Source organism: Martes martes (assembly GCF_963455335.1).
Source record: "Martes martes genome assembly, chromosome: 3".
Classification (NCBI taxonomy): Eukaryota; Metazoa; Chordata; class Mammalia; order Carnivora; family Mustelidae; genus Martes; species Martes martes.
The window spans coordinates 137,908,445-137,923,375 of record NC_137890.1 but is presented as its reverse complement, the minus strand read 5'-3'; the positions used below and the strand labels follow the sequence as shown (position 1 = coordinate 137,923,375).

The following is a 14,931-nucleotide window of genomic DNA, read 5'->3' as shown; positions in this document are numbered from 1 at the left end:
AAATAAAAAATATATATTTTCTAGAATAGATACACTTAAAAATGTTCTTAAATAAACTTATAAATAGGTTATAAAATAGATCTAGTTTCTTATCTCTTACCCTGTAATAGTCAAGATTGTCTTCGGGAGTTGGGAGACCCATGTATCGTTCTGTATACACTGAGTCTGTGACGAAAAAAAATGTAAAAATAGTTAATTCATACAATAAACTTTTCTTTTTCTTATTGGGTTACTTTATGTGCTTTCATATGTTGTTACTTGTGTGTGGGTCTGTAGCATCTCCCTCAGGAGCATCTCCTCAAGATCAGTTTTTTGTTTGTTTGTTTTGGCTTGTTAATGCAGCTGGACACCAGCTCAGACTCATGCTTTTCCATGCTCAGCTGGAACAACTGAAAGTAGAGGGAGATCAAACTAGATGATCTAAACCCAGTCAATAATCCACCTACTGAGGGTGTCTGGGTGGCTCAGTTGGTTAAGCATCTGCCTTTGGCTCAGGTCAGGATCCTGGGGTTCTGGGATCAAGCCCCACTTGGGGCTCAGCAGGGAGTCAGCTTCTCCCTCCCCCTCGGCCCCTCCCTCTTCCCCTTGCTCTGCTCTCTCACCCACACACACTGTCTCAAATAAATAAATAAATCTTTAACAAAAAAATCCATCTGCAGAAAAATCAAATGTTAAGAGCTGAAAAGCAAGGGCTTTTACCATTATCATCTGATCCTTTCCAAGAATCTTAATTAGGAAGTCACTTAATGCCTCAACTCTCTTGAATTTTTGGTCCTGACACAAGCATATGCCCTAATTTTCTTTTGGAAATCCCTTAATGTTCAATTACTAGTTGCTTATTTAAATCACATTTTTTGGGCAGTTTAAAATCCATTATAATGAAAACAAAGAGTTAAGTTATCACTTATTCACTGAAATTCCCGTATTAGCTCAGTTACTCCATCACAATGCAAGTCAAACATTTGTTTTGCCCATTTTGTGGCAAGCCCTCAATTTTGGGATTATAACAATCGTGTATTATGAAATAAATCATATTAATATCTGCTGAAATGAAGTAAGCTCTTTTATCTGTAAGTATGGCTAAAAACAAGATACATAAATGGTTTGGTTATTTTGGATAATGAAACATATTTTTGCCCTATTTTTAAAAATTTTATAGATACATCCTAAAATATACATGAGAAAATTTTACAATTTTCTGTGGCTAAATTCCAAAATAACTTTAAAAATCTGAAGTAATTGCTTTGAAAGGTGCCCCCTCCAGTGACCAGATTATAGTAAACAGATTAAATATAAAATAATATGCTGTCATTGTGCTGTTTAGGTTAATGATGAATTTCACTGCAAATCATACAGGTAGTTCAGTACTGATCTCATTAATTCTTTAAATGAATATATCATCTAAACAACAACCTTAAGCAACACTCTAACCCCTTCTGAACGACTGGCATCATTAAGAACTACACTGATAATGAGTGTTAGTTATTTCACATGTATCCTTTATGCCTGTTCTCGTCTTTCAAAATGAGTAACTGCAGCATTTTATCCTTTTGATTAAAAGGAATACAGAATATATGTAATTTTACATATCTAGAGGACACTAATACAGAAAATACAATATTTTAAGGGACATTTAAAAATACAAGATCTTCATAAAATGTTCAAATCTTTCAACATTTCGATATGAATAATATAGGTAGGACATGTGAAAGGAGGTTTGAAAATAGCCTTTAAGGGCAGAATAAATTTTTCCTGAAACAACAGCAGACTTCAATTCTTGTCCTAGAACATTATACCTCTTTTTTATTATGTTAATCAGGTTTACATTTGTGAGAAGAGCTGAAATATATTTTTTCTTTTTTAGAGAGAGAGAGAGAGAGAGAGAGTGCGCAAGTGTGTGTGCATGAGCGACGAGGGGAGGAGGAGGCAGAGGGAGAAGGAAAGAGAGACTCTTAAGCAGTCTCCATGACCAGCGCAGGGCTAGATCTCACAACCCTAAACTGAAATCAAATGCCTAATGGCTGAGCCACCCACGCACCCCTGAAATTTTAATAAGAGTATTTTAAAAATACATAATATAGGTGTTGTAAACTTTTACAAATACACCTTTGAAATACCAGTTATGTATTCCTTCTATCTGATCTGTGAGTAAAATTTCTCAAATTAATACATATGTAAGATCTCTAGAAAGTGCTTATGTCTAGAAAGTTGACTTGGTCTAAATATATTTAATGAAGTTCTCTTATCATTACACTTCTAAACTCACAAAGATGGCGTCTATTATTTTATTGACCACCAGAGGTCTCCAAAAACAAGCTATCCAACAGAATAATTAGCAGGAAGCAGGAAAGTATTATGAAAACAAATCCATCATGTGTGGACTGAATCAGAAGTATGATTTCCAATTTTTTTAAACAGAGAGATAGAAATACACACACACACATACACACACACATATGTATGTATATGTATGTATGTATATATATATATATATATATATATATATATATATATATATATTACATTGGCTGCTCTTGGCCTTTAAAAAAGGGTTTCCTACAAGATTGGTACTACCATACAATGGGGGAAAATATGTAATGAGCATATTTGTTTCAATGAGTCTATCACATAAAGTACTTGAGATGGGACCTGAAAAGATACAGGAAAATAATTCATCTTCTCACCACCTCTGACTCTTTACCCCTACCTAGTGTTTCAGTGTTTACTCTCTCCCCCTGGGGAATTAAAGTCTTACATATGTATGATGCCTTATAGAATTATTTCTCAGTGATGAAGAAGAGATCCTAGAGTGGTTTTTCACTAACTTAGAGACAGTGGGGAAAATAAAACAAACAACCCAGGAATTCCCCCAATCCTTACTCCCGTCTTTCCATCCAAAGCCCTTCTTTATTTGACCTTTACTGGAAGAAAAAAAAATACATACTTCTTTTATTCAGTTAATATATGAAGCCCCAAACCCAAACTAAAATAAGATAAGGAAGGGTTTATCTGCAGAAATGTAGCATTACGGAGATTTTGAAATTTAGAAAACAGAATTTGTTGATAACTAAGTATATGGATAACAATACTACCTAGACTTTCACAATAGAGTAAGAGAGAGAATTTGATTATAGGTATCTATAAGGCGCATCTACAATGAATAGGCTTATTTCCTATAGAAACAGTGAAACTCAAAAAGGAATGGTTTTGTCATTGAAACTTTAAGGTCAACACTCTGTATCTTTTTGTACCTGAAAGTAATGACATACCATAGTACTCCCACCGTGAGACAGGTGCCACAGCTATTCCACACTTGAACACGCCACTGCCGGCTCCCAGGACCATGGAGGTTACGTACCCTCCATATGACTAAGGAATGGAAATGGTTATTTTTATAGAGGTAAAGGAATTCAGGACATATGGTAAGCGAGTCGCAGTTTCCATATTTCTCACATCTTTATATACTGTGCCTCTTTAGAGATAGAAAGCATGGTAGAGAAGGGCTTAAATTGGCCTTAATTGGACAATATCTAAAGACTACACTTTCAGAGCCCTGGTCCCTTTGCTTGATAGGTCTAAGTGGGAAAAGCACCAAAAAATTGCTGGGCAGTTCTTAAGGAAAAAAAGATCAATATACACTAGATCTTTACTGACTTTGACTCATGAGAAAAATCACCTTCCTTTCCTCTCTCCTGCTCTCCTTCCCAAACCCTCTCCCTCCTTCTCTACCTTCCTTACCTCCCAAACCCTCCTCCTTAATCATAGTAAGCAGAGATATACGCCTGACTAGCAGGGACTCACCACCTAGAGTTCTAAGACATTTTATCGGGGACTTCTTAGATTAACAATGCCTGATTTTCATCTCCAAATATTTACATGCCAAAGATATATTATCATGCTCCGGATTATAATCACTAACTATATGGACACAGATTCATAGCCAAACAACTACTCACCCAGCCCCAAATTGCAATCCGCTTGTCATCCACAAATCCCATTTTTGAAAATTGTCTAAAATACATGGAAAAAGTCCATGAATTAGTATTGCATTGTATATAGAAAACTAGCATAAGTACATAAGGACACAAATGTGAAACCCTGCCATTTGCTATTTGCTCCTGATGGAATCTAAGATGAATTACAGCCAACAATCAAATAAACACCTGAGGTGGGTGTCTACTTTTTTTTTTTAACTTAAGAGCCAGATGAACAAGGTTTACTTTTGTTGGAGTCCATAAAAATTTTGTCTCTGTGTGTGTGTGTGTGTGTGTGTGTGTGTGTGTGTATGATTCGCAGAAAACAAATCCTGGCAGTTTTTTTCACAGCTTTATATAAAAATTTGCAGCCCAGATGCACTTTTCTTTACATAATTGAATTTAAATCTCTCCAGATGTTTTTCAGTTGAAGAGGCTGCCCCCGCAATGGAGAAGTAGAGGGGCACAGAGAACATCTGGGCAGGGCTTAGGAAGGTCTCTGGGCCCCCTACCTGAGAACTTAAACACCATTCTCTAAATAAATCCCTTCTTCTGCTGGGTGTTGATTAGTTAGCTGAGCACCATTAAGTAGGAAGCAATCTTTCCTTGATGGATTAAGAAGTCTTTTTGCCATTAAATTGTGCTCAGGATTTGTACCCAGTTAAAGAAATGAGAAAAATGTTTTGTGCACCCACGTTTTAAAATCTTTTACATCAAAAGGTAATTTGTTTGCTTTAAGAAGCAATCTAGCAAATGCGGCTCTTTAACCTTTGTAGTACTGATAGGGGGTGGGGGGTGGGGACTCTTGCATTGACCTATATGTGACTTTGGGAATTTTTGTGTTTTCAATTATAGATATGGCTTAGGCGGCCCCAAGTTAAACAGTATTAGAAAATTAGAAGTATGTCATTTTCAACTCATTATCTTCTCCCTGTAAACTTTTAAAACTTAGAATACATATATGTATAGAAATGTGCACCAAAGCATGAGTGTACAAGTTGATAAACCTTACAGAACAAGCATATCCTTGAACTGAGAGATAGTGCATTATGATGCCCCAGAAGCCTCTGGGTCATTTTCCCTTTGCAAAAGGAAAAAAAAAAAAAAAAAGGAAATGTTTTCCTTTTATATGATTCCAATTTGTGCTTGGTTTTGGACTTTATATAAAATGGGTCATGCAGGAGATACACTTTTATGCCCGGCTTCCCTCATTCAACATCCTGTGAGATTCATCTACACTGCAGTATACACCTCTCTTTAGTTGCTGAATTAGTATTCTACTGTATAAATACACTACATCTCATTAACTTTTTAAACTGGAGATGTATATTGCGGATACCCAATTATGTAATTTTGGATTTGAGATGCCCCGACACTCCACCCTCTCTCAGAGAGGATCAGTCTGGATAAATACAATTTTAGTTTTAAAATATGACAGCCCTACTCCTGAACCGTTTATCCTCTCTCTTGAATCTAAACTTCTCTTTCTCTCTATTTGGCTTTGAAGGAAAATAGCTCATTGTTAACTATGGTGTATGAGTCTTAGGGACACTTAAATCGATTGTCCTCTTCTCTTCTCTTTGGTTGTTTCTGGTTTTTAAAGGCATTTTCCTCCACCCATCTCACCATTCATAATTTTTCTGCATTTCCTAGTTTATGATTTCATAACATCATTTTAAATCAACCACTTGTCATGCTTCCCCAGACATCCAGGCATTTGGTTATAGAAACTCAAAGACTGTATTTCCTATTTGCCAGTTGAACACAGCTGAACTGGAGAAAGCATCTGAGTTGAGCTGGAGACCTTGATTTAGATTATGACTTCCCCTGGCAAATTACCTAACCTAAGAGCCTGCATTTTCTACCTGAAGCATGGGATACAGATCCCCACCTCCTAGGGGTGCTGTGCAGTTCCCATGACAATGCAGGTAAAACATTGCCCATGTACACGTGTGCTACGTGGGAACCATTATTCATCAGTAACATCTCTCCCAAGCCAGACCACAACATTTATCTGTGGACTCATGACTAGAAAGCACCAGAATGAGATGTGATTCATACTTACTGAAGCTCTTATAATTGTGTGCAAAGATGGCTGTGCCCCACAATTCTCCCCAAGTGGCAGAGTAACCTTCATCCCGACTGTAGGAGCCACTCCTAGGATAGATAGCTGTCACATGTAATGTAGCTTCCTATGCTGTGCAAGTACACTGGACTCCTTCACTTGACATTGACTACAGGGATGGTCCACTTGTTTAGTTAGATGTTTACCCCAGGGGAGCATTTATCCCTCAGTTTGCCCATGTGTTTGATGAATTTTGAGTCTCTGTTCCCAGAAGGTGGTAACACGTATATCAACTCCTTTCTAGAGAGGAATTTAAGAAATAAGTCTTTTTTAACCTTTATATAAGTCTCTAATAACATACATTTTTATCCAAGTGTTATAATTTCACTAAAAATGTACCCCAAACATAAAAGACTTCCCCTAGGACACTTGACATTCTTTCCACTTTACAACTTTAAAATATAAATCGAGAGGGAAAAATCAGATGACCTTCGGATTCATCTCCTAGTCACTCACCTGGCTGCTTCAATTTGATCTTCAACTTCAAATGTTCCCAGTCTTCTGTTGACTGCGTGCATGATCTTATCTCCTTGGTAACCACTTCCTCTGCCATCAAAGCTAGCTACGATAATGTTTTCTGTGCTTGCAAGGTAAGTTGCCCAGTTGAGTCTGAAGATAGCGTCTGCTTTTTGACTACATGGGCCTGCATATCTGTGAAAAATCCCAAATTGTTAGCCTTTGTGGTTTTTCTGAATCAAATGAGAGTGCCTGTGTTTCTACTCCCTGTGGACAAGAAGTATGCGTCTTTCCCCACCATGAGGCTGAAACTGTGCCAGGCACCAGGGTGTCCACAATGGTTCCTCTAAAACTTGGCATCATGACTATAATGGTTGTGTGTTTCCTTCAAAGATGCCCATCAGTTTTACCTTTGAAGATCAGTATCAAACACAGACTTCATAGGCCAACATTTTCTAAGTTGTATATTTCTTAGAAATCAAAGAAATAAATACTTAATAGTTGGGATAGGGATGTTGTGTTATGAAAAATTAATGAGGATGACAATAAATGCAGCTTTGACTATATCCTTTCCCCCTGGCTTGCAAGCACTCCTACGCTACATGTGTATTTCCTAGGCTGGGACTTCCTGAAGGAGGGCTTGACTGCTGTGTGATATGCACCGCATTCCCGTCCAAGTCCCAGCACGAGGTTGCACACCAAGGCTCCACAAGTCACTGTGGAGTGAGCCAAGGTACGAACGACCACTATTCCTCAAAACTTCAAAGCAGAAAGAAGTAGGTGATATTGACAACCACAGATGTTGTTATTCTGCATTCTATTTATCAACGAGCTTAACTCCCTGCTATCTGCAATCTGTACAGGCTAGACCCCACTCCCACACAGCTGGGTGCACAATCTCCAACAAACCCTGTCATTGCCATGTGTTAATCAAGACAATTTCCCGATAGGTCCTTGCATCTCACTTAAACATGTCATCTTTGCACGATCTATGGGACTCCTGGATCCAGACCTGCTCCAGTACCTCTCCCTCCCACCCCATCTCTCCTACTGGTCTGCTCACTGTCCCCTCCACTTGCATGCCTTTGTTCTTCCTAGGGATGGAAGTCAAAAGAACTTTGGTTTTGAACAAACATTGTATTACTTTCACTGTAAACTAAATATTGTAACATTCTAAATTTAAAAAGAAGAATGCATTCATGCATTTCTTGGGTGAGTAAACATTTTTTAACAACGTGTGAAATGCCTCGGTCCTTTCAATGATTTTAGATTGTGTAGGGTAATAACTTCCCTTAATATTAGTTATGTGTCAAGTTACTCTACCCCTTAAGATTAAACAACATTATTTTTAAAAACAGAAAACAAAGATTTGGACATCTAAGGATGTCCAAAACATCCTTTAGACGTTTAGTTGTTTAGAAAACAACTAAAAAGAAACAGGCAGTAAATTTACCATGTTTTCAAAAATTTTCCTAAATAAAGGGAAGGTCTGACTACTCCTCACTGGGGGGGGTTGAAGAGGATTAAAGTCTCACTCTTTCCTAAAATATCTCTTTCCCATATTGGGGCTAAAGCCTAAAGCAAATTAATGTCACTGTAGTCAAAGTTAGGCTTACTGAAAATCAAACAGCACATCTGGAAGTTTAAAACACCTTTTTCTCTTTCTCTGAGGTTTTATGTTTTGTTTACATGGAACTGTAAATACAGGGCAACAAGGCTGTGTTGGATGCTAACACCCCTCTTCTGTTATTGGTGGTGGTGGTTACACGGAAAATGATGTTCTTGAGTCTCAGTTTCCTTTTCTGTATAATGGGCCCAATAGAACTCCTCACATCTGTTTGCAAATCACCTGGCAGGCAGCCCGCAGCGAGTACGTTTGTTGGGTTTGTTTTTGTCTTATTTTTATACAAGGAAATGAGACAATCTAGGACATGAGGAGTGGTGTTGTGGCATTATGTGTGAGGTCAGGGCAATTTTAGAAAGATTAAAGTAAAATGTATTCCCAATCATTATCAAAAACATTTTACGAAAATGCCACATTTAGAGTTTGCATGAGTTTACATTTACTGTTCAAAGATGCGTGATTTCAGAACTTTCCCTGAGACTTGAAGAAGTCTGGATTGTAATGAACAATTTCCTATATCACATCACATCTTCACCAAAGAGGGGAATGAAAGCTACCAGGCAGTGGTATTTCAGGAACTAAAGGCAGAGAAACTTGATGTCCTAATGCATCAAAAGCCACTAATGGTGGTTTGGGCAAGTTTAGAGGTAAGAAAGTTGTGAGGACTATTAATACCCATCTCTCATGTTAAAAGGTCTGTAAGGTAAAGATAAAACTGGTGACCTGAAAATTCCTTTGGAATTCCCTTGTGGTTCAGAGAAAAAAATCAAAACTAAAGGACCATCTGTCATTACGACAGAAGGGTGTCTTTCTTCATTCGAAAGATGGTAGAAAACAAAGGTTTGGGTTTGTGATTGCAAACCGGAAGGACATGGTCACAATGATTCAGGAAGAGACAAAGGATGCATTCGGCTCTAATTTTCTGTAAGCTGCACTGAGTAAAAGATGTCTAATGGTTAACTTCTAATGTGTTCCCTCCTCTTGAATACTTACACATCTATTAGTAGAGGATATTTCTTGGATGTATCAAAATGAGGAGGCAAGATCATCTGATACCAGAATTCTAAACAAACAGAAAGATTAATTAGTGAATTAAGAGTAATTATTAGCACATGATCTAGTTGTCTGTGCAGTAATAAATCATAGCTAGTATTCAACAATTTGTTAAATTATGATAGAAAAAGAAAATGAACTGCTTGGATTCAGTATGTCTTTAAGATATGAAAATATTCTATTTCAGGTTAGAATACTAGTTAAGATGAAAGCAATGAAGTTGTTTCTAATATATCTATTAAATATATTGGTGCCTTGTAAAATAAAAGTGCATCTTAGAATTGCTAATGTTTTGTTTTTATGATTCTGTTCTTTGGCATCTGATCTACTTATCTAGTTTGTTTATGGCTTATGTTCTAAGTTTTCCTCCAAAATGTTTTCCTCTTCTTGAATTTCCTTGAAGATGTTTAGGATTTTTAGTTGGCCCTAACTCTATTTTAAAATTCTGATTTAATAACATTTTTGTAATTCTTATTGCCATCCCAGACCGCAAAGCTGAGTTCCCATTTTCAGCTCTGTGTTTCACAGAATGAAATCAGGTTTACATGGAGCAGACTGTTGTGTACGTTCTGTATGATCTGCAGATCTGTTTAATTCTCTGTGCTTGATTTAGCATCAGTTTAATAAAATTTGTCCCTAAATAATGAATTGGTTTCCTTTGCTCCCAAGTTAAGATGATGAGTTAGATTAATAAATCTTAAAGAGAGAGAGATCGAGAGATGTCCTGTATTTTAATCAAATTATTTACAGCTTTGGTAGATTTAACCTATAGGGGAAAAAAATCCATATCTCTAGAGCTGCTGCTTCTTTATGTTTATCTTTCTTTTCTTTCTTTTTTTTATTTTTTTTTGTTGTCGTTAAAATTATTTTAGTTGAGGAAAAAAGAAAGGTTTAAGAGTAAGATCTTTATATAGATAGATTTCTCTTCAATTTGGATTTTATATTTTAAATATATCCCTTCTGACTAAATGTGCTTATAAGAACAAAAATTTAAATCTTTCTTCTTTTCAGTAGAATGTCAAACTATGTGTTGATCATGATGTTTTAAATAAATATGCCAAACCCACCATTTGCTCTCTCCTTTGAATTTGTCCTAGTTGATTAGAAGTGTTTTAGTTCCATCTCTCTGAAGATACTGTCCTCACCCCGCTTTGGGTGGGGTGCTAGGTTCTCTGTAATCCCCAGTCCCACCTCCTTCTGCCTCTCCTCCTCAACGCCCCCCTACCCCACTTCCTGGAGTTTGAACGTACAACCACCTCCCAGCTGGACTGTCCAACTCTGGCAGACACAGCCTCACTCTCCTCCCTATCAGTTTGCTCATCCAATCCTGTGGTTTCCCTGAGCCAAAAACTTCTGGGGTCCCCCACTGTTTATCAAATCTCAGTATGCAGCACCTTCTGTCCTAGCAGCCCAGGTAGCTCTCCCGAACTCTAAGTCCTTGACCATCATGCCAGCAGCACCAGCATCACCTAAGAGTGAATTACAAACCCTGGGCTCACCTTGCCTTGTTGGATCACAGATCCTTAACAAGGGGCCAGGTGATTCATACGCATGTTGAATTTGAGTAGCCCTGCTCTAAGCTCGTCTTCACAAGTACCTCTACTCCCCAGCGCTTTTCCTGCCATTTAAAATTGGATGGATCTTTTGCATCTTTCCTATTATTATCCTATATTAAAAAAAAAAAAACTTAAATCAATCTTGATGGATCCCCCCATCTCCCATGAGTAATTAGCTCTTAATGGGAAAAACAGCAAACAAATACAAATGAACAAACTACAAACTTTCCTACTCAAAGATCACCTCTCTTCACCCCTGTTCTCAGTGGTTCCTGCACACCATTCCTGCTCAGGCATTCAGCACAGGCACCAGGCTAACTGTGGCAGGGAGAAGGTCAGGAAAAATTCAAGATTTCTCTCCCGAGATTAAGGTTTTAACATTTTACAGCCAAGCTTAATTTTTTTATACAATCACTTAAGATTTTTTTTTATCTCTTTAGGTTAAAGGTAAAATGTATCCGGATAACACTAAGTTAAACACTCAATTAATACTTTATAGTAGAACAGAGTTACTAACAGAATGAAACCAAAGTAGCAATAGTGTGTTTTTTTTTTTTTCCAAATGCTTTCCTTTTAACAGAATAACTTTTACATAGAGTGGTATTCTATTTTAAAACAAAAAGAATGAAAAACTAGCAGTTCTCATAACAAAATTTTTCATAGGAAAAATAACCTCAAATTAGAAGTACATATAACATAAAATGTGTATTTTCAGATCAAGTTATCACGTTTAGTTATATTTTTATTGGTGTTTCCAGGAACAGTTCTGTTCCTAAAGAAATTCAACTTACTTGTTTCATTCAAATAATGAAATCCAGTTTTTTTGAGGGCATCTGGACATCCTGCAGCATTTTATCCAAAGCTGAATTGTCTTCCAGGACTCTTAGTTCTAAACAAATATTCCAGACGGCAGTAACTCATTAACAATGTGAAGAATTCGGATTGTGCAAAGGGCTAACGAACAAGTGGCAGTTCACTGATGGGACTATACATTAGATTATAAACCTTGAGTTCAAATCATTGTTTAAACACTAGAGCCAAAAAACAAAACAAAACAAAAACAAAAAAACCCACAAACACACACCTCACTATGCTAAGTACATGTTGATCCTGTTCACACACACTTTCTAAGAAGCAAAGGAAAAGTAAAATGCTAGAAAATACCTTTATCGTCACTGCTCCTATGCAGAGTATAGAGGGGGCAGACCAGGGCCTGTTAACAGGAAAAATGTTTTAGGTGAGGCTTTTTAAGAAAAGAAGATAACATGTTTTTTTCAAAATGGCCATTTGATACCACTTAACTTTGATATGATTTTAATACCAGTTAACTGTGATAGAATAAATATCATAGTAGATGAGGGGCTTACTAAGTTAGCTGTTTTTCCTCTTCTTTGCAATTTTTTTAAAAAGATTTTATTTATTTATTTGAGAGAGCGCATGAGAAGAGGGAGCGTCAGAGGGAGAAGCAGACGCCCTGCCACGCAGGGAACCTGATGTGGGACTCGATCCTGCGACCCCAGGATCATGACCTGAGCAGAAGGCAATCACTTAACCAACTGAGCCACCCAGGGGCCCCAAATAGGTGCAATTTGAGATTAAGAAGGATTACCGAAAAGTTACAGGGCTCAGTAGAATGAAGCAGAAAATGAACCTCTGGCCCGGTTGAGTGCCTTGGGCATGCTGCCTCCCATTTCCTCAACTGTGAACTAAGCCAAAGGACCCCTGACACCGCTATTTTTCTTTTCCAGCCCTGAAGCGACAGTCTGGCGATGACCACGCCAGCTCTCCGGCCCCGCCCCCTTAGGGCGGAGCTCTGGAGCCAGCCTCAGCCAGGGGAGGGGCGGATTTCCCTCCCGCTGCCTCCACTCCACGGAGTCGGAGTCGTGAGCCAGGGGGCACATCTGCACAGTGCCTCACTTGGATAAGCGATTCCTTTCTGGCATGCAAAAGTGTTTTTCTCGCATGAACATATCTTCACTATTTATCCCAACTGTGGTAGTTGCAGACTAGAAGGTAACGTATAGAAAAGCTATTTGGTGAGCTATTTAATTTTGATGCATTTAGATAATATTAATGTTTTACTCTTGATCAGAACCACAGTGAAGGCATTATAAAGACCTGGGTTTGAATCCTGGCTTACCTGCTGTGTGACAATATATCTATGTTTTGATCTCTTTACATATAAAAGGAGAATAATATCTACTTTGTAGAGTTTTCTTAAGAATCAAACAAGACTACAAATATAATGCTTTTAGCACAGTTCCTAGTATGAAGTGTCTGCCCAAGCAATGGTGACTAAAAACAGTCACAGGAAAAAAAAAAAAAAAAGAAAGAAAGAAAGAAAGAAAGCGAGAGAAAGATGTAATAATAAAAGAAAATGTGCTAGTAAATAAAGGTTCCAATAGGTGGTTTGGAGATCTCCTTCCCGTAAGGGATAGTTCTTTTTCAGAATATCCAGATTCTTTCATTTTGAGAAGTAATCTAGCAGAGGGCTTATTGGAGGGCTCAGGAGGGCTCAGGAGGTGGAGACCTGTGCTTGAATCCTGTTGTGCCTCTTATTAGCTGTGTGACCTGTGGAGGTGCCGTTGTCTGTCCTTGCCAAGTTTCTTCATTAACAATAAAGAAAACAATAATAAAAAAGCAACAGAAGACGGTGCAGTGAGCAGGGTGGGTGACAGACACTACCCACATACATTTTTCTCATCTAAAGGGGCAAGTGCACAAAATAATAATGAAAAAATCTACAATAAAAACTACAATAAAGAATGTGTATGTGTGTGTGTGTGTGTGTGTGTGTGTAAAATGAAGTACCTCAGCTATACATAGTCTCCAGGGTATGTATATTTGTTGTGCGTTCAGTCAAAAGCAAGCCATGCAACTCTCTTGGTTAGAATGGGAGGAAAGGTGGTTAACTTACCACTTAGATGTGCTTGAAGAGAAGGAGACAGGTGATTTCAAGAGCTCCTCAGATTCAAGAAGAGAAAACTAAGCAGGGCAGAAAGAATGTCTCCCAGACTGGACACAGAGAGGGAAAGATGGGCAGAATGAGCCAGGAGGGGGGACGCCTGGATGGCTCAGTTGGTTGAGCGTCTTCCTTTGGTTCAGGTCATGATCCCAGGGTCCTGGGATTGAGTTCTGTATGGGGCTCCCTGCTTAGTGGGGAGCCTGCTTCTCCTCTGCTCTAAGCTCTCTCTCACTTTCTCTCTCTAACAAATACATAAATAATCTTAAAAATGTTGTCTGAAGAGGAGAAGGAACAAAGTCAGCTGGTGAGTGGAAGGCAGGAAAAGCATGCAGGCTGAGGGGATGCAAGGAACCTTCAGATAGATAGACAGACATGGTGGTACCTGTACTGCTCTCCCCTTGGCAGTTCACACTTACCCGAACACCTCAGTTGATAGTACTTTGCCTCTTTACTAAATGATACAGAATAGTACTGACACCTTTCTGGATTCAGCTCACAACTCAGGCATGTCACCTTTGTGTAGTTGCTCAGTTGGATTCTGTAAACCAATGGTGGAAATTAAGTGCTTGATGAAAGAATAAATGAAAAGACAGAATTGAATAATGCCATATTCTAGTTTTAAAGGTATCAGAATGCTAAGGCAATGCTCAAAATGTTTTCTTTTTTAATGTGCAACAAATACACGAATTAATTCATAATAACTTCAAACTTTCCTTGTTTGGGAATAACACAAAACATCCAATAAAGTCATTCTCTGTTGTTGACACCCAGAGTTTGATTTATAAGGGAATGAAAGTGCTCAATTACAACTTCAGTTACTTAAGGCACGGAAAACGCAAAAACAAAAACAAAACCAGAAATTGTTCTTCAGCTAGAAAGACTCAAGTCAACAATTTGATTCAGTTCTTACTTATAAAGATTTCTTCCTCCTGGCATTCCTTTATATTCATTACTGATGTAGTATCTGGGAAGAAAACAAATGAAATACATATTAATTATGTTTTTAAAGAAAGTCAAGTACACTGTATTTGACTCAACACCAAACATTCATGCTGGCCCTTATCCTATCATTCTTCCCTGCCCTCTCTGCCCCAGAAGCCATATTTCCCGTCATCTCTAAATAAGAGATTTCACTTTTGTTTTTAAAAGATTTTATTTATTTATTTGACAAAGAGAGA

General features: G+C 37.9%; 1 protein-coding gene across 1 annotated transcript in view; it reads right to left on the bottom strand.

Moving 5' to 3' along the window:
- Nucleotides 1–14,931, bottom strand: part of DPP4 (dipeptidyl peptidase 4) — a 79,866-nt gene that overhangs the window by 12,085 nt on the left and 52,850 nt on the right. The window contains 11 exon segments of the mRNA XM_080798708.1: nt 101–165; nt 3,270–3,369; nt 3,957–4,011; nt 6,556–6,750; nt 9,173–9,242; nt 11,580–11,594; nt 11,597–11,677; nt 11,953–11,989; nt 11,991–12,001; nt 14,170–14,291; nt 14,664–14,717. Coding sequence (XP_080654834.1) covers nt 101–165; nt 3,270–3,369; nt 3,957–4,011; nt 6,556–6,750; nt 9,173–9,242; nt 11,580–11,594; nt 11,597–11,677; nt 11,953–11,989; nt 11,991–12,001; nt 14,170–14,291; nt 14,664–14,717 — 805 coding nt within the window.